A 24,522-nucleotide genomic window follows, 5' to 3' on the forward strand; every position below is an offset into this window, starting at 1 on the left:
TATTCACAGTGAGTCTACTCAAACTTAAACGATTTCTAAAAACAATACTTACAAATTTCGGCGCGGTGGTGTTATGTTGTGTTTCAATTTAAGCTTTTTGCAACGGACATTTTTTAAAGTTGTGTTTTATTTCATTTGTTGTATTATAATTGAAAATGAATCAACAAAGGTATATTAATGGTCGATGAATAACATTCAATGAGGAAGTTTAGTGCTACGGGAAATTTACGGGAAAAAAAAATTCTTCACGCGGTAAAATTTAATTATTGTACGGCGAAGATTCTCGAAAATGCATGAAATAAAAACTACTTTTCACTACGTCGCTAGTTCTTCCGAATCAACCAATTATATGGTGTTATGATAGATTTACGATTTCCGGGGAGCCAACTCACCAATAAGCAGAACTCACCGACGAGAACTTGTTACGTTACGGGCGGAGTAATTTTGAAATTACTAAACTTTAAAAAGTTATAGCGCTGATAATACGATACATATTTTTTTTAATGGCCTTAGTTTAATAGTAGATTAACAAATTTTAGTTATTTAAAAAAACCTCTGATATTTCTCATTCTGAATTTTGAATTCCAAAGTTGACTATTTCCAAAATATAGAAAAGAGTAGGTTCATCATATAATATTTGGGGTCGCAAAACATGTTGATATTTTAATTTACGCCTAAACTCACTTATTTTTGAGTGATTTTGTAAAAAAAAAAAATTTTTTTCAAAATGAACTTTTTCCGATATGCACACAAATATCTATTTCCGGGAATTAGTCAGTTTTGGGAAAAATTCAAACCAAAAAATAAAGTTTTCAAAATTTGATTCGTGTATTCGGTGGATCGCCTTAATTTTTTAGGAAATAAAACTACCTGTCGTACCTTTTTAACTGTATCCACATCTTGTCATTTTTTTAACTCCAAACAGTCCATAATAAAAAAATATCCATTCCTAAGAATGTTCGAATATGGAAATATGTAGTTATTTTTTAATTGGTTTCAGTATTCATATCGGTTTTTAAGAGACTTATAACATGAATATTATACGGTATTTGTTCTCATGTTTCTAATTCTAAACAACGCGTGAACAAAAAGTTACTTTACTTAATCCTTTGTTAATATACTGTTAACAAAGGATTAAGTAAAAAGCCTTTGTTAATAGACTGTTAAATTAAGCCAATTTTTTTTCTTCAATTTTTATATATCGTATTATCAGCGCTATGTTTTTTTAAAGTTTTGTATTTCTGAATTAACTCCGAGTCAGAGTTTCTCTTCCGCTTATTCTCGGTCAGTTCTGCCGTTTCGGTATTGGTCCGTTTACGGTAAGCAAACCTGATATCTTTCTCAGCTCTCGTATCATTGGTTTATTCTTATAAACCAGTGACGTCGTTCAAAGTAGTTCGTTTTTTTTTCGTACATTTTCAAGAAACGTTGCCGTACAATTTAATACTCTTATTTTTACCGCGCGTGAGAAAATATTTTTTGTATCCAATTCCCGGTAGGGCTAAAGTTCCTCAATGTCAAAGAAACATTAGAATATTATACATTTTCCATGATAAATAAGTATATAGTATTTAACGTTTTGTTCATTGTAAAACTGACGCATTTATAGACCGCGTCAAATTTATTGTTAACCATCTCGCATTAAAGTGTTACGTATGTTATTTATACTATGTTTATCCTTACCTATTTTTAGTTTTATTTTTCATACTACCTTTAGAACACAAATTATCTGCGGTTATGTCGTTTCTAAAGACTTAATAAAATTTATATGTATATCTATCCACCATGCATAGAATTTGCCATAATGGAGGTATCCATTTAATTACACTATTTTATAATGAGTATTATAAAAAGTTCATTCAGAATATAACGCCTATTCAATTCTCAACTATCCTAAACGCCAATTTTCCTAAATTCTTTTTTTTTTACGGAATTTTTTTTTCTCAAAATTCTTTGTAAAATTCCCTTACTGTATTATCTTAAATGCAAAATATGCAATACTTTTTAAGTTATTTAATAATTTCCATTTACGCCAAACACTCCAAATCATTATTCTAAACTATCCCAAACTCCTAGGATACTCTAGAAAGGCAATTAATTGAACGTAGTTGTGCAAAAAGCAGCCATCCATAGAAAAGTGAAACTGAGATAATAGCACCTTTGTGAAAAGAGTGAATTATCAAATCAACAACAGTTGGAATGTTTTTGACTTTAACAAATGATAAACGATGAATACACTAGTTTTTTTTTACATTACAAACAAGAATCTAATTATGTATTTTACCAGTTTTAATGATTTTTAAAGTACCGCAAAAAATTTCTAGCGCTGTGGGTGTTTTCTGAAAATTGAGAAATGTCATTTTTGTAATTTACACCATTTTCAGAAGGTGATTAATACAGTTTTTTGTATGAAAGCGGTCTGGATGTTTTTAGCAGAACATAGAATTGACCTTACTGCACCCGATAACATAAATATCTAATTTTTTCAAAATATCTATTCATAACTGAGCTTAATTAAAAAACATATAAGTAGGTACTATCTCGGATTCACGAAGTATGAGACGGTTAGTATAAGATAACCGATAGGAAGACCCTTAATTTTGAAAACGGTTTTTGGGTATGCAGAGGGTGTGCTTTTACTGCAATATTTCACTACCCTTAGGGTGGTACCTCGAACAAGACTAATCACGTTAGTTTCAGGTATCATATGATCGAGAATCGAGATACGCTACATTCGGTGATCTATGCAATGCTTCCAATTTAATTCCAAGAAAATTTAAGTCTTATGTCATTCAATATATATTTATTTAAACGCTTTGTAGGCTTTTACACGTTTTACATTTATAAATAAAAAAACAGACATATATTTTACACAAAAGTAGCAAAAAAAATGAATTAAGAAAAATAAAAATATAAAAACCACCTAAAATATTAGTAAAAAAAAAAATAGTATGCACATAGTCCATACATATATTGTAGTAGAGAGAACAGAAGTACATTTTTTCCCATCAGTTATATTAATAGAATCTTAAAATTAAAAGAAGTTACAAAATTAATGATTAAAAATATAGATATAAGTTTATAAAAGATACACAATTTAAATCAACATATGTAGTATTATTTATGTACGAAGATAATAAACTGATACACTGCCTTTTAAAATTCAAACGTGTTATATTAAATATTATATCTTTATCATTTGCGTATTCATTTCCAAACGCTTGAATTCTCCTCATTGGCAGATGCAGTGCACTGTAGATAAATTTACATGGAAAAGTTTTTTAAAAAATAAATCACATTAAGTGTAAAGCCTATTCCTAAATACAGTTTTTTTTTCAATTAACAAAATTCTGTATTAACGTAGAAATGCGTTGTGTTTAATCTCGTAATTTGACCCGAATAAGGTATGGCTGATCCAAGGACGATATATGAAACCTTAGAAATATACTGTAATGAAATGTACATAAGAAAAAGTAGCACAACTTTTATAAGTAAAGCCTTGATGTTTATTAATAAATAGGTGATGGTACACATTCCTGCACTATAAAAGTAAAGCAATAAAAGCACTCATTTTTTTAAAATTCCTCTTACACTTTTACGACAGCATAATAATTCTTTATTTAAAAAAAATATAAAAGCCAAAATATTTCTCACATGCAAAATTTATTTTAGGAAATTAAAATTTTAACAATTTTTAAATAAAAAATAGTCCAAATTCGGTATGATTTTTGATTTTTATTGTGCAAAAACGAATGCTTTTTAGATATTTTCTTGGGCCTATATTGTGATGGGAAGATAAAATTTATCTTTAATTTTATCTACAAAGTAAAATTAAGTTTTCCGCGTGAAAAATATAATATGTTTACAATTTTTTTTCTAAACATGTTCAGTTATTTTACTCATGCTCATTATATTATAATACTCGTATGTACCTTTAAATATACATATTATGACCAACGCCAATTGTTAATTAAACCTGTGGGCTTCAGGTGTACAAATTTCAACGTTGTTAAAACATAAGTACTTTATCGGTCGTAAATGTATTAAATTAACATTTTAATGAGAAGATTTGATTGGAGTTTTCACATTTAACACATTAAGTCGATTAAGCGATACAGCAACTAATAGATTAAATATGATTAAAAGGCTCTTGTAATTTTGTGAGCCTTATCTTGTCGAGTAGTACATATATTTACAGGTAAACAAATAAATTGAAAGGTAACCTAAAAAAATACATTAGTATATTTAAAATATTGTGTTTAAAAAAATGTATTTCTCTACAATTAAAGCGGATAAAAATTAAAGAATACCAACCATATTTTCAGTTGGTCCAAATTTGTGTAGACAAAGACTGGATTTCAGTTCTAGGGAATTGTTAAGATTAACATATTACAACATAGATAGACAACATTTTCGAATAAAACAACAACTTTTAATTTTGATGGAGAACATGTGAATATCACACAATGTGTAGTGTGGCCACTTAAACTAGTCAATGACAGGTCATAAGCCATGTAAATGCCTATCCTTCCAAAATATGTTCATCTCTGTTGTAGTATGTTAATGTACTCAGATGATAAATTTATAAAAATAACTAATTATTGGATTCCTCATCATTTCAAATAATGAATTATTCTTAAGTTTGTACGTGCAAGTTTTCTTCTTCTTTTTACGGTGCCTTGTCAGGTCCCCCGACGTTGTCGATCAGTACAGCGAAAGCATCTCGGTCCTGCGCTACTTTGATATTCCGCAGCCAGGACAACTGCTTATCGCATGTACTCGCCATAGTGAATCCTGAGAAAAGATGACCAGAGTGGTTTCCCGTTGCCTTCCCTGGTGGATTTTTCTGTCGGGCTTACCTTCCCTTAGCTGGTTGGTTCAGGTTTGTGGTCGCTAGAAACTCGCCTTCATTCTATCGTTATCTGCTATGATCACACCGTTATGAGCGCGATCCCATTGCCCGGGGTTCGCAACGACGTGGACGCTAACGAGTTGGACTAGTCAGTAGTTCTGTCGGTGGAATGCAACTGAACATTCGCAGCATTTTATAGAATCACATCCTCCAGCAAAATGTGATTCACTGCGACCCTACTGACAGTTCAAACCCCTGTGCAAGCTTTATTCGCCTACAAAAAAACGGCGTTATTTTAACTAATTAGGTTTTTTTTATATACATACATACGTATATTTTTTTAGCACAAATTTTGCTGGATGCATTTTCATTCATACTTTGTGTCAATATAGCATAATAGATTTCAAACACAAATTGCAAAAGTTATTTACAAATAGTCGTAGTACAACTGTTTTTATGGATTTTAATTATGAAGATACACTTGCAAAATTTCATGGAAAATTCTGACTCATTTTTTATTTTTTTAAATATGTAGATTCGCAGTGACGCATTTGCATGTGGCTTTATCAAAACATTCGCCATAATTTTACAATTTGATATTTAATATATAAACCTTTGGGTAATCGTTTTAATTTTGTCAGTCTCAAGTTACAAGTCACAAGCATGTTATCAACTCATGAGTAGGCAGTAAGCACTAATATGCCCATTAGAATGCAACCCATCACATATTTTCTTAATCAGCGAGCGATAAAACTCGAACTTTGTTGAAGTTGATATTTTTCGTACTCATGCCTCATGCTGCAAGAAACACGATACTTTTGCTTATTCAACTGATATGTAATGGAGACTAAAGTCTTTGTGACATTTTTCTTAGTAATGGGGAATTGTTGCTCTTATTACTAATATGCACTAAGCCATCAACCACAACTTGTACAATGTATTTTGTAGTATATTTACTCTCAATGTGTTATTTTCAATTAATACGTAGGTACTTGCCTACAAGTTAATTTCAGAGACTTTATTTATTCGTCAGAAACACTAAAAAAATATTTGTTAAAAATATCCTACGATTTGCCATTACAAATTGGTTGTTTTTAGCAACCGAATTATATTTAACTTCGTGTTAGTGTGGCTTATGCGGTGATGAATTAGAAATTTCATTCAACGTCATTTACAATCATCAGATTATTTTAGAGTATAAAACTGTATTTTTTTTATATATGTATGTAGTTTTAAGATTGTGTACATAACCTTAAAGAAATTATAATATACCGCAAAACGTACTTTTAAAATAACATTTACGATTAGGTACTAATATATTTAATGTGTTTCACTGCACTGTGCGTCACATCATTAAAACAATTAGAAATGCACTATATTCATATTATATATTTCCTACATATGCGCCTATACAATCGTAAAGTGATTTCGCAAGTATCGTTTTCACACGCATGTCGTTTTGTGCTATTGTAAACATTGACCTGCCTGCATTCGGAATAATTCTGAGGCGTTTTGAAATCATAAGCAGTAAATCTGTTGACGGAAACAATGGTCGTTTCTTCTGTTACTTCATTCCACGAACCTCGAAAGTAGCTATTACCTATTCTACGTAATGTCGCATGTCGCCAGGTCTCTCGGTCTCTCCGAGTCTCCGGCTCGGCGTATGCCAACTGCCAACTACCGACGTATACCGTGATGTATTCCTGGGATTATAAAATCTGTCTGGCCGCTACATGGGCGGCTCGCGTGCCAAGAGCTATTCTGATAGTCCGTACTCCGACCCTCCCTGTTCCTGTCCCTCCGCCAATATGATCACGATTCAACTTTGTCATTTGAGTTTAGCGAGTGTCGGCCGAAATCGAAGCTCGTGGAAGGCAGGCTGGACAGTTCCCTACCTAAATATAATACGTTGTATGTCTGAAGGAAACACATTCATTTCGGTATCTATGAGGAATCTCGCAAATGTGAAATGTACAATTAGATAAATATAGATTTTCTGAATTTTTCTCTGACATCACCTCGCTATCGCGTGATAAATATCACATTTTTTAATGTTCTCATATTTTATTAGAATTTATTATGATTATGTGTTTGTATCTTTTGTATTTAGATTTTTTGGTCTTGGTTTGACCGATATTATGTGCCTACCAACTGAAGTGCTTGATTTTCAAATGCCCCAAAAATTAAAACAGTATTCATGCTATTAAAAATATTACGAAAACTAATTAAAACATATATTTAGGGACTGTAGTAAATTTCCTTGCTATAAGTTCGTTATAATCCACCAACCAAATCACAAACTAATACAATTAAATATTAACATTTGATTGATTTTACGTTCATGTTGTCTGAATTTTTAAAGCCGTTGCATAATTATTCTAGTACAGATATATACATGTCCCGCGTACCCTAAAATTAGGATTTAATTTACAATTATAAGATTGATTTTTGGTGTAATGAGTAAACTACAAACAAACTTTCTGCTGACTGCAACGATTTTGTACATATATTAAAAAATAATGTCTTCAATGATTATCTTAAGCAAAAGAACCTTTCCACGAATAAAATAAATAAAAAAAATTCGTAGAAATATCCTGTGTTCGCGAGTCCGTAGTAATTGTGTTTATCTTTAACATCGCTTGTGTAACTACTAGTAACTAGTAACTAATAACTAGTAAACCGTAAACGCCTTTACCTTCGAGGTGCAATACAGCTTAACCCATATCTGTGTAGGTGTATATTCGTATATTGTACCTACATATGTTTGCAAGAAGTGTGAAAAATAATAATTTAATGAAGCCAATTATGCAAATACTAACAACTGACACTTTTCGTCACGTCTTCGTTTGTCTATGCTGAATAATTGTGTAAGGTTTGAGTTGTCAAGTCAGCTAGCCGTGTACGAGTACATAGTATTATTATGTAGATAATGACCTATGTACTGTACATTATCATTCATATTTTATTCCCAAACGGGCCATATAAAAACCACCTATTTGAACATTTATCCACACACAATACAGCCTAAGTGGATTTCAACTGGAGGTATACGCAAAGCTACGTTGGGTAAATTGTGAATGAGGATGTATAGTGCTATGGAAAATTGTATATAAAAAAAGGTTTTCTTACATTCGGTAAATATTAGAGCATTTAATTGTATGGCTAAGTTTCTCGAAAATGTATGAGAATAATAAAAATTAACTACTCCGAACGACGCTACTAGTTGTCCGAAATCAACCAATGGTGGGATGTTGTGATAGATTTCGGGTTGCCAAGAAGCCAACTCACCAATCAGCACAACTCACCTAAGATAACGTGTGACGTCACAGGCGGAGAAATTTTTGATCACGCAACTTTCAAAAATCATAGTGCTGATACATGATAATATAATCATATTATCAACGATATTTTTTGGCTTAGTTTGATAGTCTATTAAGTAAAAAATATGTTTTTAAAAAACCACTGAACTTACTTTTTATGTAAACGATTAAAAAGTATGCAAAACATACTTTTTAATAATCATATCAAACATAATCAAAAAGATATACTTATTACATGTGTACAAATTTGTTAAAATACATATAATATACACATCTACTAAAAACCTGGCCGCGGCCACTTTTATGTTAAATTTATTATCTTCAAATTATTACAACAAATTTTAGTTCAATACTTAGTCTTTATTGAGATCCCAGATACCTAAGTTTAGTCTAAATTTGAGATGGCGTAATCTGCCGGTCTAAAAGTAATTATATTTTAGTTACATAAAACTTTTAAGTATATTTTTTAACAGAAATACCTTTAAAAATATTGTTTTTATCTAATTTATTTGTTTTATTTTTTTTATTATTGCGCGATTAAAAAAAAACATTCGTTTTGAAATGGCAAAATCGTATGATTTCCTCATTTTGCGTTTGTTTTACCAGACTACAGCCTTAAAAAAATAAAAATTGACTAGAACAATCGTAATTAATCAAAAATTTAATTAGAAAATTGTGTGGTAGGAAAAGAGGATTTTCTAGATTTTCAACTGTACAATTTCACACAATTTCCTAAATATTTTGAAACCGTATGGTTATGAGATTAAAAATATTTAAAAAAAGGTGGGTGCCATAGTAATTGGACATGCTACAATAATTGGACATTCTAAATCTTATAGTAAAAATATAATAAATGTTTTACCCATTTTTTTACTAATTTCTCTATTGTTCTTGAACTGAATCAGTCTTAAAAAGGTAACTTGGGCAAAAACACTCATTATGTAAAGGAACAAGTAAAACTAAACAAAAAAACTTGATTTGAAAGGCGGTTTGAATTGTAGTATTTCATTGTTCCCGGATCTGCACCTGAAGAGTAAGACTGATCACCTTATCTTCATGTAAGAGATAATCTAAATATGGGATGGATAAGGGTTTGATGATGATGAAAAACCTTGATTGATATTTTGTATCAAAATTGTAAATATTGGGGTTGTATAAAAAAATATAAATAATTGTCTATAACTGTACATAATATCTACATAAAGTAAATGACTTAATCAAATTTTTAAATAATGCCAATGGGGTTGTATGGTACTGACATGTGGTACTAGATTCCCAACCCTCCATGCGCTGTGTAGCTGCAAAGCGCTTTTGAGGCGATTTTCACAAACATGGCGCTAAATAAATTATCCGGAATAATAATGAGGGACAGAACGACAAACAATATAAACTAAAAATATCGTTTATCTTAATTTTTATTTGTTTTTTCTATGCGATAAATAACGAACCTACGTACTGTTAAATATTTTTTTATTTTTTGCAATCGAAATAAAAATGTTATTTTTTGGAAACAAACATATTATTCTAAATAAAAATATTTTGTAAGAAGTACTTCAACTGTATGTTTAATTGTATTATTTTTTCTAAAAAAATATTTTTAACCTTATTAATAAAATGACGTACATTCATTTAGTATAGGTATTAAATAAAAATGTTGAAACATTGTATTTACGTCACGTTAGAATCGCATAATAAAACTCTTAATAAATTAATTTGATTAGGTATGTACGCCTTTACAAAGTACGGCGCTTTTGTAAATATTTACTTTAAAGTAATTTAACTAAAGGTTCCCATACAATATTCTTTTTTACTATTCAGTTATAGCGTATATTTCGTATTAAAATCTGCGATTAAATATGATATTTTAAGTTTATTTTTAGAAAATCGTCAATATTTTCGAATAAATATTTGGGTTCTTCAATTTACATAAATGTAATATTTAATTTTTATCCATTTTTAGTTAGTCGTAAATACCGTGTTAACAAAGGAATCATGTTTTTGTATCGTCACACAAATAATACATAACCGCATTATACTATTTGTCCGGGCACGTGAAGAATACAATTCTGTGTGTGAAATAAAACCAGAATCCTGGAGTGTTTTTGACTCGAATCGAAACATCCGCCTCGTAGTGCAGTGGTTGGCGCGTTCGCCAACAATGCCTTAGGTCCCGCGTTCGATTCCCGGGTGAGAATTTGCAGAAATAGGGCGCGAACAGTTTCGCGTTCCCTTTTATTGACAGCTGAATTCACTCCGAACGTAGACGCAAATTCAGTGTCCTCAACACAAGAATTATTTTTTTACATGACTAGAAAATGTCTAAAAGAATGGTCTTAAGTCTCGATTGTCCTCATAATGCATATATTTTCTTAGTCGTTCTGATCCTCATAATACTATCATATAAACGTAACTTCGTTAAAATATTAATGACTACTTTCCTCAGTGAAATTAGTCACAGAGAGTCTCTGTTAGATGGCCAACACATATTCTTATTTGAATTGTAATAATATATTTTTACTTTTTTATTGATTGAACTTTTGGAGAACCTCATTATGTTTTACTCGGTTTTTACTACAATTTTTTAAATGTTTTTTTTATATGTATACATATTTTTTATAATATTTTTTACTATGTTTGATGCTAATTTTTTCTGTTTTTACTACGTATTTTACTGGATTTTAAATATGTTTTTATTACGTCTTTTACTACATTTTTTATTGTGTTTTTTACCAAGTGTTTTGCTATCTTTTTCATTACATTTTCATTATGTCTACTATTTCAATAAAAAAAAATCATGTATTAATTACTGTTTTTTTATATTGTACATTTTTTACTCTCTTAGAACGGGGTAAATAACCCTAGTTAGATAGTTAAACTGTCTAAGCAACTTTGCATTAATGTATAATTTTATGTATATGACATGATAATAAATAAATATTGCAACAGAGATGAAGAAAATTTTAGAGGAGTAGTACATGAAAGTGTTAGCATTTAAAGGTCTTAAGATCTGTCATTGGCTGGTTAAAGTGGCCACTTTACACCCTGTGTAAAATTTACCATTTCAGCTCTCTTTAAAAATCTGTATATCTTCGATTCTTCCATTTGTTGAGTTTTCTGAAGTTAAAGAGCTGAAAACCTTTATTGATACATGTAAGATTCATCTGACTTCACCTTCATACTAGGATACGCTTGAAAACATTTATAAATTTTAACCATTCTTCTTAGATCAGTTGGTTTAATCAATAACGCCTAGACTTTAACATGTTCAAATACTACTTATTTTCTCAAACAAACGGTTTGGGTATGCAGGAACAAAGTGCCTAATGACAATATGCCCGTTATACATGCATTTAAACTGTATACGTATGTAAAGTTTATAAATAAATAAATAGACCGTGTTTAAATTTTAGTATAAATACTCTGTTGAAGTAGTAACTCCTTAGGGGGTGAAATCTGCAAACATTAGGATAAACGCAAAGCATTTTTGATAAACATTTTTAATTTATATGTTCCAGATTTTAATTTTCTCTTTTTTAATCAGTAGATAAGATATTAATTAGTTTATTACAAGTGTTAAATTTGCCGTTATATCGTATTTTCAATAATATAATATTATACTCGCCACTATTAAAATTATAGGAGCATGTTATTGGCCCAACTGCATTTTAGTTAAATGTAAAATTAGTTTATGATGCATGTAGGTTCTATTGTTAGAAAGTTATCCACTGTAAATTAGTAGCGTATATTGTTACTAATACCTACCGAATGTTAAAAAATGTACAAAATATCATATTAATTACTCCGTTCTTATATTTTTTAATTAATTTACCATAAGGCCGTTTTAATACCACAGCCAAAATTCACCCGGCTCGATAAAATAACATCGGGTGGATTTACTTTTATCGTTTAAAAATTCATTTTCCAAATTATTTTAATTATTAATTGGCAGGTAAACGTACGCACCAGTACACCGCGAGGCAGACTAATCCTCACTTAATTTCCTTTTGCAAAATTTTCATCCGCGAGTAGAAGCTAGATAAATAAAATGATAAAATAAAATAATCAATTACCCACCTTAATTTTATCTGGATGTATTGGGACGATACATGCGAAATGGGCCTTAAATGAATTTTAATTGCCTAATTAATGAAGTTTAGTTATTTTACGAAAATATTTTTTTTTATTGTAGAAAATAAAGACTAATTTCTAGTAATATCTTATCACACATAATTTAATTTGTTGTAGACTCATTCTCAGTCAAAGGTAACTATAGTTTTACCATTGAGGATTGCAAATAAGTCATTCAGAACTAATCCCGTGAAATAATCAGCTTATATTCATATGAATTAATCTACCGCTAAAAAAGGGCTGATAGAAACATGTCCCCTATTTCAGATGTTACTAATAAAGTAATTATGACTTATATAAATATAAATTTTAATGCGGGGCATATTTTCTCAACTGAGATGGTAAAAAAAATTGTTTAGGGAATATGGAAGTCTAGACTCGACTTATTCAAAAAAATTTAGATATTTTTCTTCCCGTAGATTTTTAACTTAAGCCTTGTAAAAATAAGTACCGACTATTCCATCTTCCATTTTAAACTTATTTATCCATCCTATTTCATAATATCAATATACCTTTGTAAAATCTAATTACAGGAATTGTCTACAAATAATTTGACATACTTACAATATTGTTGATGCGGACAAGAAATACGTGCACTGTTATTGTTTTCTTTGTTTCAATATGTGTCTATTCATTTTATCCGAACCTCAAAACCGCAAAATATTTACATAACAATTATTCATACATATAGAGTACATTAATATATGAATAATTGTATGAATTATATAGCATACATTATAAACCTTCACAAACAATGTATTTCTGTATGGAGTATATTTTACAATGCTAAGAGCCGTCATTATTATCACATGAAAAACGAAAAAAAAATGTAGAAAAGTGATCGTGTTTTATTGGAATATAATTTTATTAAAAACTCTATGGAATACGAAATACTGTATCTGGTAAATGGCTTAACCATCAATTGGTCATTTTTTAAAGATTTTTTTATTATACATTCGCGCATTTCACAATAGTAGGGTTCTTTTCCAGAGTTGACTATTTCCAAAATATTGAAAATCGAGTTTTATGTTACATCATATTATATAGATCTGAGTACGCAAAACATATTAATATCCAGTAGCGGTCACATAAATCGCATCACCAAATATTTTAAGGTTTTTTCAGAAATTGCGTCGAGTGGAGATTTTATTTAAATGAAGCTAAAATCAGTCCTAACATATTTTAAAATAACAACACGGGTAGTGATGTGCAATTACCAATTTAGCGACACAGTGCTGTTTTTCGGCTTTTAAGTTTAAACCTAAGATCAATACGAATATTTCATTTTGTAATATACAGTTATATCACATATTATACAGTTTTAAAATAAAGATAAAACATATGTATAGAAGAAGAAGAAGAAGGAAAATCAGGATTTGCGATTTACACCAAACTTTATTTTGGAGCTAAAACGATTATTGCGTAACACCGTCCACACAACACAAGCTTTCATTTCCTCGTGTTAGGAATTTTCATTTGAAATTAGTAAATATTTTAAAAATAGAATAATCGATTTAAAAAATTAATTAAAATCAACTAGCTTTGATCATTTTTTTGTAATAATTCAATTAAGATATCGTATTTTACCAAATAATATCATTTTTATTATTTTATGGCGTCTCCTTTTGCCTTAATGACGGCAGCAATTCGAGACATCATTGATAAAAATACATTTCTATTCATCTCACATGTTTTCTAGTACTCTCGTCTGCTCTTTTGCTGTCTGGGGTTTCGATCTTTGTATTTTAGCCCCAAGTGTTGCCCACAGGTCATGAGAATTACCGTGGAGAGTTACAACACAGAACACCCAGGCTTGAGAAAAATCATATTTACCCGCCCGGAGCCCGGAACCTTCCGTGCGTAAGCAAGTGTCTTAGCCATTACACCACGGAGGCCGACGTTTTTTTTCAAAACGAACTATGTATTTCCGATGTGATTTTAAAAAAATACTCGTATAATTCCCAAAAACTGACTGTTTCCAGAAATTATTTAGTTTTGATTAATTCAAAATATTTATTGTTGGACCGGCCTATTTTTTTCATGAAATAGTACTTGTCACACCTTCTGAACTGTATACAAAACTGATATTTTATTTTACTTCAAACATTCCTTTCCCAAACGATTCCTGAAAAAGTTCAAATTTGTGAATAGTCCATTTTGGAGAAGAACTCTACAATTTTTACATGTGAAAAAGAGCACTAAATAAAAAAACGGCTTTTAGTGGAAAACCCGTTACAATTTTGAAATTACATTTACTTAAATAAGTACCAGCTACCCTCATTGCTTCCGGACAAGTATTTTTGTATTAGGTACACATTTGTTTAATTTAGTCAGCTACTTTCAGCTGACACGCTACAATTAAATAGCAGCGGATATGACGTCACTATAAAACTGATTAATTGTTATAATTATACAGTGCATTATGAACAAACGGCAGAATAACAGCGAAATTACTATCGACGATACCATTTTTTTATGAATTTCATTTCAAACTAGGCCAAATGTGTATAAATTAACTATATGTATTTGCAAAAATATGCCAATTTAGTACAATGCATATATTTGTATTCATAACTTATTATTAGACTATTACTAAATCTTATTCAAATAAAAACAAGATGTTTTAACTCTCCTAGGCCCAAAAAATTAGGCCTTGTTCAGAATAATGGCTTAACAACATCTTTCCATTTTTGCTATGCATTCTCCTCGAATGCAACCCTGGTAGATCGATGAATAAAACATTTATGCTGCTAACTTTTTTTTTATATATTCGATTAAAGATTTTAATATCTACGAACACGCACAGCGCAAAGATCTATATTTCTATGAAAACCGCACTTAAATCGGTTAAGCCGCTTAGGAGGAGTACGGTGACATCACACGTACAGAGGAATTATATATATAAAGATTAATTATTAAATGCCTAAAAATGGTTTTGTTTGAATTTGACTGTAAAATCTTATTAAAATAAGACTTAAAAGTATGAGTTGGAAGCATTATTTTAAGATTAACGTTTTTAATTTTTCTTTAAAAAAATCATCGAAATAAGAACGATTTTGTCAAAGCTCTTACAATTTAACTGCGTGTCAAATTGAAAATCATCCTTTGACAAGAACGCATATCAAATTCCCGGTAGCAATGAGGAATTTCGGTGCGATAAGAAATTGCATTTAAAAAATGTTTTGTTACTCGCGGTAATATTTAATAAATAAAAAGAGCATTTAGTTGTATGGCGAAATTTCTCGAAAATGTATGATTTTTTTATTTATTTGTGTAAATGAACTACTTTGAACGACGCGACATCACTAATTCTCCGAAACCAAGCAATAATAAAGTGATGTGATAGATTTCCGGTTACCGGGAAACCAAGTCACTAATCAGGACAACTCACCGAAGAAAACTTGTGACGTCACAGGCGGAGTAATTTCAAAACCACATAACTTAAAAAATCATAGCGCTTATACATAAAAAAATGTAGTTTTGAATTTGGCTTTGTTTGATAGTTCATACATTCCTCATTCAAGCTTGTCTACTTCATGAAAAATTGCATATTAAAGAATTTTTTTTAATGCATATTGGTGAATGTTGAGCATTTTGTATAGTGAATGATCATTTAAACCAGTCAATGAGATGTCGTAAATTTAAATGCCTTGACTTTCATATTTCCTTCTCAGACATATCTGTTAAACGGGCATTTTAGCATGACAGTAGATAGGTACTGATGTAATTTAATAGACAATGATACAGTACCTACGTAAGTTATGTTTTAATTCCCAACCCTGGCATACTTTTCCTGGTTCTCAGCAAGGGCGGACAGCGGCCTATTACAAATATACTTCGAATTGTACTCGTACTTGATTCTTGTTATCGATTCTTACTTACGAATCGACTTAATTCGAGTTAGTCTAAACTGTAAACCAATAAAATTATGAGAAATCTCATTCCGATAAAGTTTGCATGAAAATTGGTTAACTTTCAAGGCCTATTGGGATATTTATTTAATTGTTTTTGTATTCAATTGTTTGATTTATATTTTATGATGACGTACCGGGCCCGTATTACAATGAAAAGTTATCTTCAACTGTCTATAAAGTAAAATGTATATATATATTTTTTTTAAATATCAAAAACATATTTTACAATGTTATCATTGAAGCACTTACTTTTTAGTAACTCATTATAATTAAAATTAAAACATGACAACTTTGTTTTTGACCACTTTTTTTATACCTATCAGTTTCGAAGTTACAAAAGCTTCCTTGTCAAGGTATAATTTACGACTGAATAGTATCCTATTTTATTTTAACAGTATCAACTAAACTTCAATCTAATCATATTATTATGGTGGTAATACGTCAAGTCTTTTTGTCGTATAGTGCTTTGTTTTCGTAAGGTCAGAGGTGCGGAAAGGGGAGGAACGGAGGCGGATTTTTTTAACGCATTACTTTTTTTGTTAACCTGTGTGAGAAAACTCCCTCGAGTCACTGTTTGGTAACCTGAGGTTACCTTGGGTTAACCATAGGTAAACTGAGGTTAGGAAATGATCAACTGTTAATCACCATCTCTTTTCATCTTATTAAAATTATATATGCGTCTTGCTTAGTGATCTAATAAGATTACATCTCATTTTCGCAAATGAGTGTTTAATATATTTGTCTCGGGGTAGGTACTCGATATTTTTTCATTTTCGGAGACTCTGATGTACAAAATACTTCATTTAAAATGATCTAATTAATGTACCTAAATATGTCATAATTTTTTTTATGTGTTAAGGTTTACTTGAAGATTACAAAGAAATTTGTGATAATATTCATAGTTGTCGATATGTTTTTTTTTTCAGAAATACATTACAGTATTTTACCTTAAGTTAAAAATAAGTTTTAATTTACGCATTTTTATTAATCATAACGGCAACCTAGCCATAGCATTGCGCATGCCCTTATAAACGAGTATAAAATTCTTTACAATATTTCCCCTCGGTTTTTTAACCAAGACATAACTCGTTTACCTCCTTTGATATCGAAATCTTCATATTTTTCTTCTTTTATTCACACACCAAGAATAGTTTTTTCAATTGCGAAATAAAGATAATGTTTCTTTAACATTAGCATTATTATCCGTACAAATCGAACTCGATTATTTAATAAAGAAATCTTTGAAAACCGTGAAGTTTTTCTTGATCATGAATAATAAATAAAATGAGTAGGTAAACGTCGTTGCTATTGTTTTGATATACCTACCATGTCAAGTACAAATCTTTCTACATAAATTTGTATTGTTTTTTATGCTGTCTTTAGTCTTTAGAATAGTTTTTTTTTTAATAAACTATTTTTTTATTTTTTTTTATTTATTATTTACACACAATATTACATTTTTATTATTTTTAAAAATTATTTTTTATTACAGGACTCACCATGCCAATTAATATGGCTTGTCGGTAAAGATCCTTTACATTAAATCATATGATAACACTACATAGTTGTATAATAGTAATTACTACTAACTAAAATATAAGGAACGAAAAAAAGTACATATAATTTATGTTTTCAAAAAATATATAGAAAAATGTAAAAAAAAGCAAAAAATAATTAAATGATATCGCAATTATAAGATAAAAAATAAATACAAAACCGGAGTACCAAAATTTAAAACAGAAGTGTGTTCATAGTTAATTGGCACAAAGCATTTTATGAAAAACATTATTTCTTAACATATCTATATCTAAGTCCATATATATATATACTCGTATATACCCGTACATGCACACATACATATCCATACATACATATATACACATATATACACATACATACATATGAACATACATATACACACATAAATATCCATGATAATATTACATAATTATAAATTATGTTTTAAATATATATCTTTATTTACAAATATTCAATTTTATTAATATACAAACTCCCGATCGAATATTATTTTGCTCTTGTCACTTTTTATAGTGCCATTTCTAAGATTGTTTGGTAACTAATTGAACATATCTAGAACCACATATTTTAATACTGCACAGACATTTAAAGATTCACTTAGTACCTTCTTATTTTTTTAAAACTTTTTGTGTACCTAGTACCTAGCTAAGATGTCGGCCTATCTACAAGCTATTGACCAGCTATTGACTAAAACCAAATGATGTCACACGATCAAACTGATTTTTTAAAATATATTTTTATTATAATAGTTGTGCATCCAGCCAATAACAATGTCATACGGCTACCTAGTCGTAATCCTCGCAATACGGTATTTCACAGTAGACAATTAATTAATATACCTTTCCTTGTAAACTGAAACGTCAAAACTTAACTTTTTTTAGCCGTCGATGATTGGTGTTTTGAAAGAGATGCCATTGGACAGCCATTCGGGAATTAACCAAGATAGCTCTTTAACTTCACAAACATCAACAGATGAAAGAATTGAAGGAATACAGATGATCAAATATGGGCAGAATGGTGAATGTTACAGATTGTGTAAAGTGGCCACTTAAACAGCCATTGACAGGTCATAAGCCCTTTAGATACCTAGATTTCTAAATTACCTTCAAGCCCTGTAGATGCCTTGGCTTCTATATTACCTTCTGTTCTTTCTGAAATGTTCTTCATCTCTGTTGTAATATGTTAAAAAAACAATAACAATAATGATTACAATTTAAAACCAAAGAATTGACTGAATAAACAATGAAATCACCATCATCGCATACAAATTACCCACTATTCCTTTTGATACGGTCACAAGTATGTATATTTATCTGTTCTTTTGAGTGTTTGCTTTTTCTTATGTTAGTTTTTCTTTCAGCCAAAATATGCCTGTTCTACACGATCTTCTACGGCGTGCTAGCGGCGTTGGTGGCCATCTGCATGTGGGTGTTCTTCCAGACCCTGGACCCACGCACACCCACCTGGCAGCTGGACCGCAGTCTTATCGGGACCAACCCTGGCCTGGGCTTCCGCCCCCTGCCTCCAGAGGACCAGGTGGAGAGCACTCTCATCTGGTACAAGGGATCCAGCCAGGAGAACTACAAGTTCTGGACAGATGCCCTTGAGAAGTTCATTGCTGGTTAGTTTCATTTCCGATTAATTTTTAAATTAAAGTATTTGTACATTTGTCAGAGCCTACAATTCTCAACAAGATTAATGAATTACGTACATACCTATTTTTCTTTTAAGATTTTTTTTTAAATTCAGACATTAATTAAGAGCAATAAGTCAACCAGATTCGAGGTTACTACCTCATCATCATACTAAGAGCCGGACATACCATGGTTCAGTTAGCACAAAGAACCAGATATTTGCTTACAAGGGATGTGAAAATATTATGCTTGTATTCATTTACAAGACCTTTTTATTAAGGGATGGGGTCTAGATTCCAATAGATCCGGCACTGGTCATACTATCAGAACAAGCCCTGATTAGGTAAAAACCTCAAAATCAATCACTTTATGGCTGTTAATTAAAGTGGTGAATACAAATTTACACCCATAAAAGTGTAAAATGTCAAACAACAAAGTGAAAAATGTTTTTTTATAAATATCTTAGAGTAGCGAGCACATTATTACTCTGAAAAAGTTCTTATTGATAGGTTATAGCTATATTTTCATGTATGTTATAATTGAAAATATTGGTACTTTTCCACCGATTATTCGACCAAGCTCTTTTTTGAATAATTAGTATTTATATTTTTTAACTTTATTTAATTGTAGATATGTTCAATTAGTTTTGACTGAATCTAATGTTTCCTTTTTTAATTTCTAGTTTACAAAACTCCCGGTTTGACTCCCGGCAGAGGGCAAAATATATACAACTGTGATTACGACAAGCATCCTCCAAAAGGACAAGTTTGTGATGTCGATGTTAAGAATTGGCATCCTTGCACACAAGAAAATAACTTCAATTACCACAAATCTGCCCCTTGCATTTTCTTGAAGCTCAACAAAATCTACGGCTGGATTCCTGAGTATTATAATGACACCAACACCCTCCCTGAGAAAATGCCGCCCTCTCTGAAAAGACATATAGAGCAAGAGAAGTTGGTAAACCCTAAAACGGTAATCAATCAATCTATTTAAATGAACCATTATATTTTTCCTTCTTGATAACAACTGATTTCTAACACCACACAAATCCTCTACTCAAAACTACATCCCAGAGTGAGATTTAGCCTCCTCCACAAGTCCTCTCCATCATCTCCTGTCTCTGGACATCCATCTCCAGTTTCCGCTCCTACTTTAGTCCTTTTCCACGCATTCAATCTATGTCTTCTTTGCTCTACACAAATCTATGCAACCTTATTTATTTTAATTTCTGGTTCTCCTTTCAGGAATAATAATTTTATGTTTTTTTGTTGTTCAGATATCGCGGGGTAATTACTACAATTAAGTAACTTCAAAATCAGCATTTGTGAGTTACCCACTAAAAACACATTTTTTTATCCTCCCCCATGAATGTTACAAATAGACGAGTCATGCATTCAAATCACCATAATATGATATCAATAAACCACGACTTGTCTATTTGTAGCATTCATAGAGGAAGATACAAATATGTGTTTTTAGTGAGTTACTTAAAATGATGATTTCAAAAATAGGGAAACATCACTTTTTAAAACATTTTTAAATTAATAAAGGTCTATGAAATACTGTCCAGAAAAAAAATATTTTTTGCTTATTAGTACCGTAAAAAAAAAAAAAATTGTAATGTTTAATTCCTGCAAAAATGGTCATTCCATTGGTCATGCCCCTAATACTTCACGATTCATGTTTATTTGTTCCTGGCCATTGAAATTTGTTCAGAACATTATCACGAATCTTGATTTCACAACAACCAAGGCCAAACACGTCGCCTATTTCAAAAATATTTTTACTAAATTTCTGTTTTACAATTTTGTATGAAAACATTTCTCCACATTATAGATTTTGATTTTGAAAATACAATTAATTATTCTAATTCCATTTTATATGTTTTTATCAGTATTCGTAGTATGTTATATTTGTAATTACCCTATTGTAGTAATTACCCCACCACATATTGTCAACTTTAGTTTGTAACTACATAATATAGGTAATAAAAATTAACTATGTAGATGTCAAAATAATTTGGTTCAACCACTCAAACAAACTTACCTGCTAAAAAAAGTTCTTGCAATTCCAACTTGTAGAATGTTTATGGTTTCTTTATTTACGTATACTTAATTTTATTCACCATTGTATCTTAAATAAATCTGAGTCCTTTGTTTCTTATTTTTTAGTTGAACACCGTATGGGTGTCGTGTGAAGGAGAAAATCCAGCTGATGTAGAAAATGTTGGTCCTATCCAATACTACCCAAGAAGAGGTTTCCCTGGTTACTTCTATCCATTTGAGAACTCTGAGGGTTACCTTAGTCCCTTGGTCGCTGTCCACTTGGAAAGACCGACACGTAAGCATCTTGTTTACTTTCATGTTAACGCCATCTGTCCTTAACAAAACAATTGAAATCCATTTTGCTAAATGTATTTATTTATAACTTTAATAATTCACTGTGCTGTAACACCTTTTACAAACACATAACAGAGTAAAAATATAATATTTAAAAATAAATAGCCTATACCAAGATAATGTAAATAGTAGGTTAGTAAGTTACAAAGTTGTGAGAAAATGTTCATAATTAGTTTCTTTATTGTGCTTCTAATTTTGAACAGATCCATCGAACAAAACGTGTTACCTAATCAATGTATTCTTTGGATAAGTGAACGTACATTATAATTTATTTGACACTTCGTTATGAAACGTTTCTCGATATCAATCAATCGAATAATTATTGAATATGTTTGTATTGATTTATTTGTGTTTTTGTTCCAGCTGGAATCCTGATCAATATTGAATGCAAAGCATGGGCGAAAAACATCAAACACGATCGTCATGACAGATTAGGATCAGTTCATCTCGAGCTCCTTATAGACTAGATTCAACGTGATATTCAGTATCTCTTATCTGAATGTATTTCCATACACTTGATCAATGCGTCAAAATTGATGTACTCTTAATATACCAATGTATTGCCATGCTATGATGCATTTTATGAAATATTATTGACGTGGCGATTAATTTGTGGCAGATATGTTTACGAGTGATAATAAGTAGTATGGTACCTTATTAAACGTTTTGATTCTAACAAATTTCATGTAAACAAGCTCTTAGTTTATCAATTTTTAAAATATATATTGTACTAACGTTATACATTTAGCCCAAATACATTATCAAAAGTTTCATTACAGTTTTCAAAAAGCATTATTTTAAAATCTGCAAAAATACCAAATAAAGATGGTACAAAACCTAACAACATACATACAGATAATATAGTACCTAAAAAATATGGCGGATACAAATTTGATGATATTTTTTTAATAGGTAGGTACGTTAATTTTTTGTGTTAAATAATTTTATAATTGCTTATGAGTGAAAAAGGTAATAAATAATAAGTAGCTGGATTCAAGTCTAAAGACCGAAAATACTGAAACCTTACTAGATCAATTTATTGTGAAATGTCAACTGTATTTTTTACTTCATATACTTTTTTTATTCACTATTTACTTTATAAATATTTTTCTTAAGACATATCTGTACTAACTTTCAATTTCTTATTAGTTTTATTAAATAATTTTATTGTTTTATTTTGCTTCATGGAAATGTAGTTTTAAAATTATTTGATTGTTTCTTATATGATTTAGAATTGCCATCCATTTGCTATAAGCTGTAAAAATATATTCCATTGTTTTTAGTTGCGTAAGAAGTATGCTGTATGTTGTGTTGAATATCATAATGTGTATGACTTAGAATAAATGAGCAGGAAAGCTGACCCATCTTGTATTTGTGAATCAATTAATATAATCTTGTCTGTTTAAATCATTCATGTAGGTATAAGGTATCGAAACGTCAATTTGATAATTATTGTCTTTTTAAAAATTTACATATACCCTTTACTCGTAGAATAAGAGTATTTTCTTATTGATTGTATAAATTTAAAAATGACATAAAACTGCCAAAATTATTACTGAAGATATTTTAGATTAAGGCTTCAAACTTAATTTAAATCTCCTATATTAAAACAGCAACAGGCAAAGTATTTTGGTTAACTAGTCATTGCTGTCAAAGTTTGTTGTCGTTAAGATCAACTGACTGTGAAGAGTTTGGAGTGTTCCATGTATTAAATAAGAATATTGTTTTTTCTTTTGTTATATAAGTATGTAAAACATTTTTTTCAATTTGAACTCAACAGACCTTTGTATACAAACCTTGTATAATTATGATTTACTGTACACACCTGTCTACAATATATATAAGCTGATGCCTTCAAGATTTTAATAATGAATTAAAATTATATTTGTGCCTGAGAATATAAACAGAAATTTTATATTTGTGCTTATCGTATTACATATGTATGTTTTTAGTACTTTCGAAATAGTTTACTCTCATTCTCGGAAGTGAAATCCATACCAGCGTAGATCTTAATTTTCAAAGTTAGCATTTCTTTTTTTAGCATTATGTGTCTTCTCTGTATTTTAAATATTCAATAAAGTAATTTATTCTAGAAAAGTATTATGTTTACAGTAGTACAATAATTTTATTGAATAACTGTACTAAGAATGTAATTTCTATGCTTGATATAAGAATGGGAGTTATTTTATAATGTTAGGTGATATGTACAAGTATCTTTTATATTTTAATCTGTCTTGATAATTAAACACATTGGTATTAACTTTTTAATTTAATAATGAAATTGTATTATTATTTTTACAAGACAATAACTACACCATAACAATTATATATTTTACTATGGCATTATTTTATTTTATATGGCATGATTATTATGTATTCATAGTTTAAATAGATTCATACTTTATTTTTTTCTTTGAGAACTATCAACCAAATTAAAAAACTTTAAATCTGTTAAAATCAACAGTATAGTGTCTATTTTTTCTTGCATTGTGTACATTCAATAAAAGTAAAAACACAGTACAAATTAAATTGGTGCGGTGCTATGAGTGAGGCCTCTACAAATTTAACTATAGATAGAACCTTAAATTTTACTGAGCCATTGCTGATATAAATTTATTTTGAAATAAGCATTATGTATTCGATCAACTCTTTTATGAGACAATCTGTTATATGAATGATTTTGAATGTGAGTAGAAACAGAAGAATTTGTTTAAATAAACAAATAAAACCACA

The 24,522-nt window shown here is 30.0% G+C and overlaps 1 protein-coding gene across 2 annotated transcripts in view; it reads left to right on the plus strand.

Moving 5' to 3' along the window:
• nrv2 (nervana 2) overlaps positions 1 to 24,522 on the plus strand; it is a 60,118-nt gene extending 35,596 nt beyond the window's left edge. For both annotated transcript variants that reach the window (XM_088242596.1, XM_088242597.1), the window contains exons 2-5: positions 19,114 to 19,374; positions 20,070 to 20,362; positions 21,562 to 21,730; positions 22,153 to 24,522. In XM_088242596.1, the coding sequence (XP_088098722.1) occupies positions 19,114 to 19,374; positions 20,070 to 20,362; positions 21,562 to 21,730; positions 22,153 to 22,256 (827 nt within the window). In that variant the 3' untranslated portion in view covers positions 22,257 to 24,522. The remainder of the gene's footprint in view (positions 1 to 19,113; positions 19,375 to 20,069; positions 20,363 to 21,561; positions 21,731 to 22,152) is intronic.

Source organism: Micrasema longulum, unplaced genomic scaffold (assembly GCF_059751315.1).
Source record: "Micrasema longulum isolate JH-2025_06_02 unplaced genomic scaffold, ASM5975131v1 h1tg000147l, whole genome shotgun sequence".
Classification (NCBI taxonomy): domain Eukaryota; kingdom Metazoa; phylum Arthropoda; class Insecta; order Trichoptera; family Brachycentridae; genus Micrasema; species Micrasema longulum.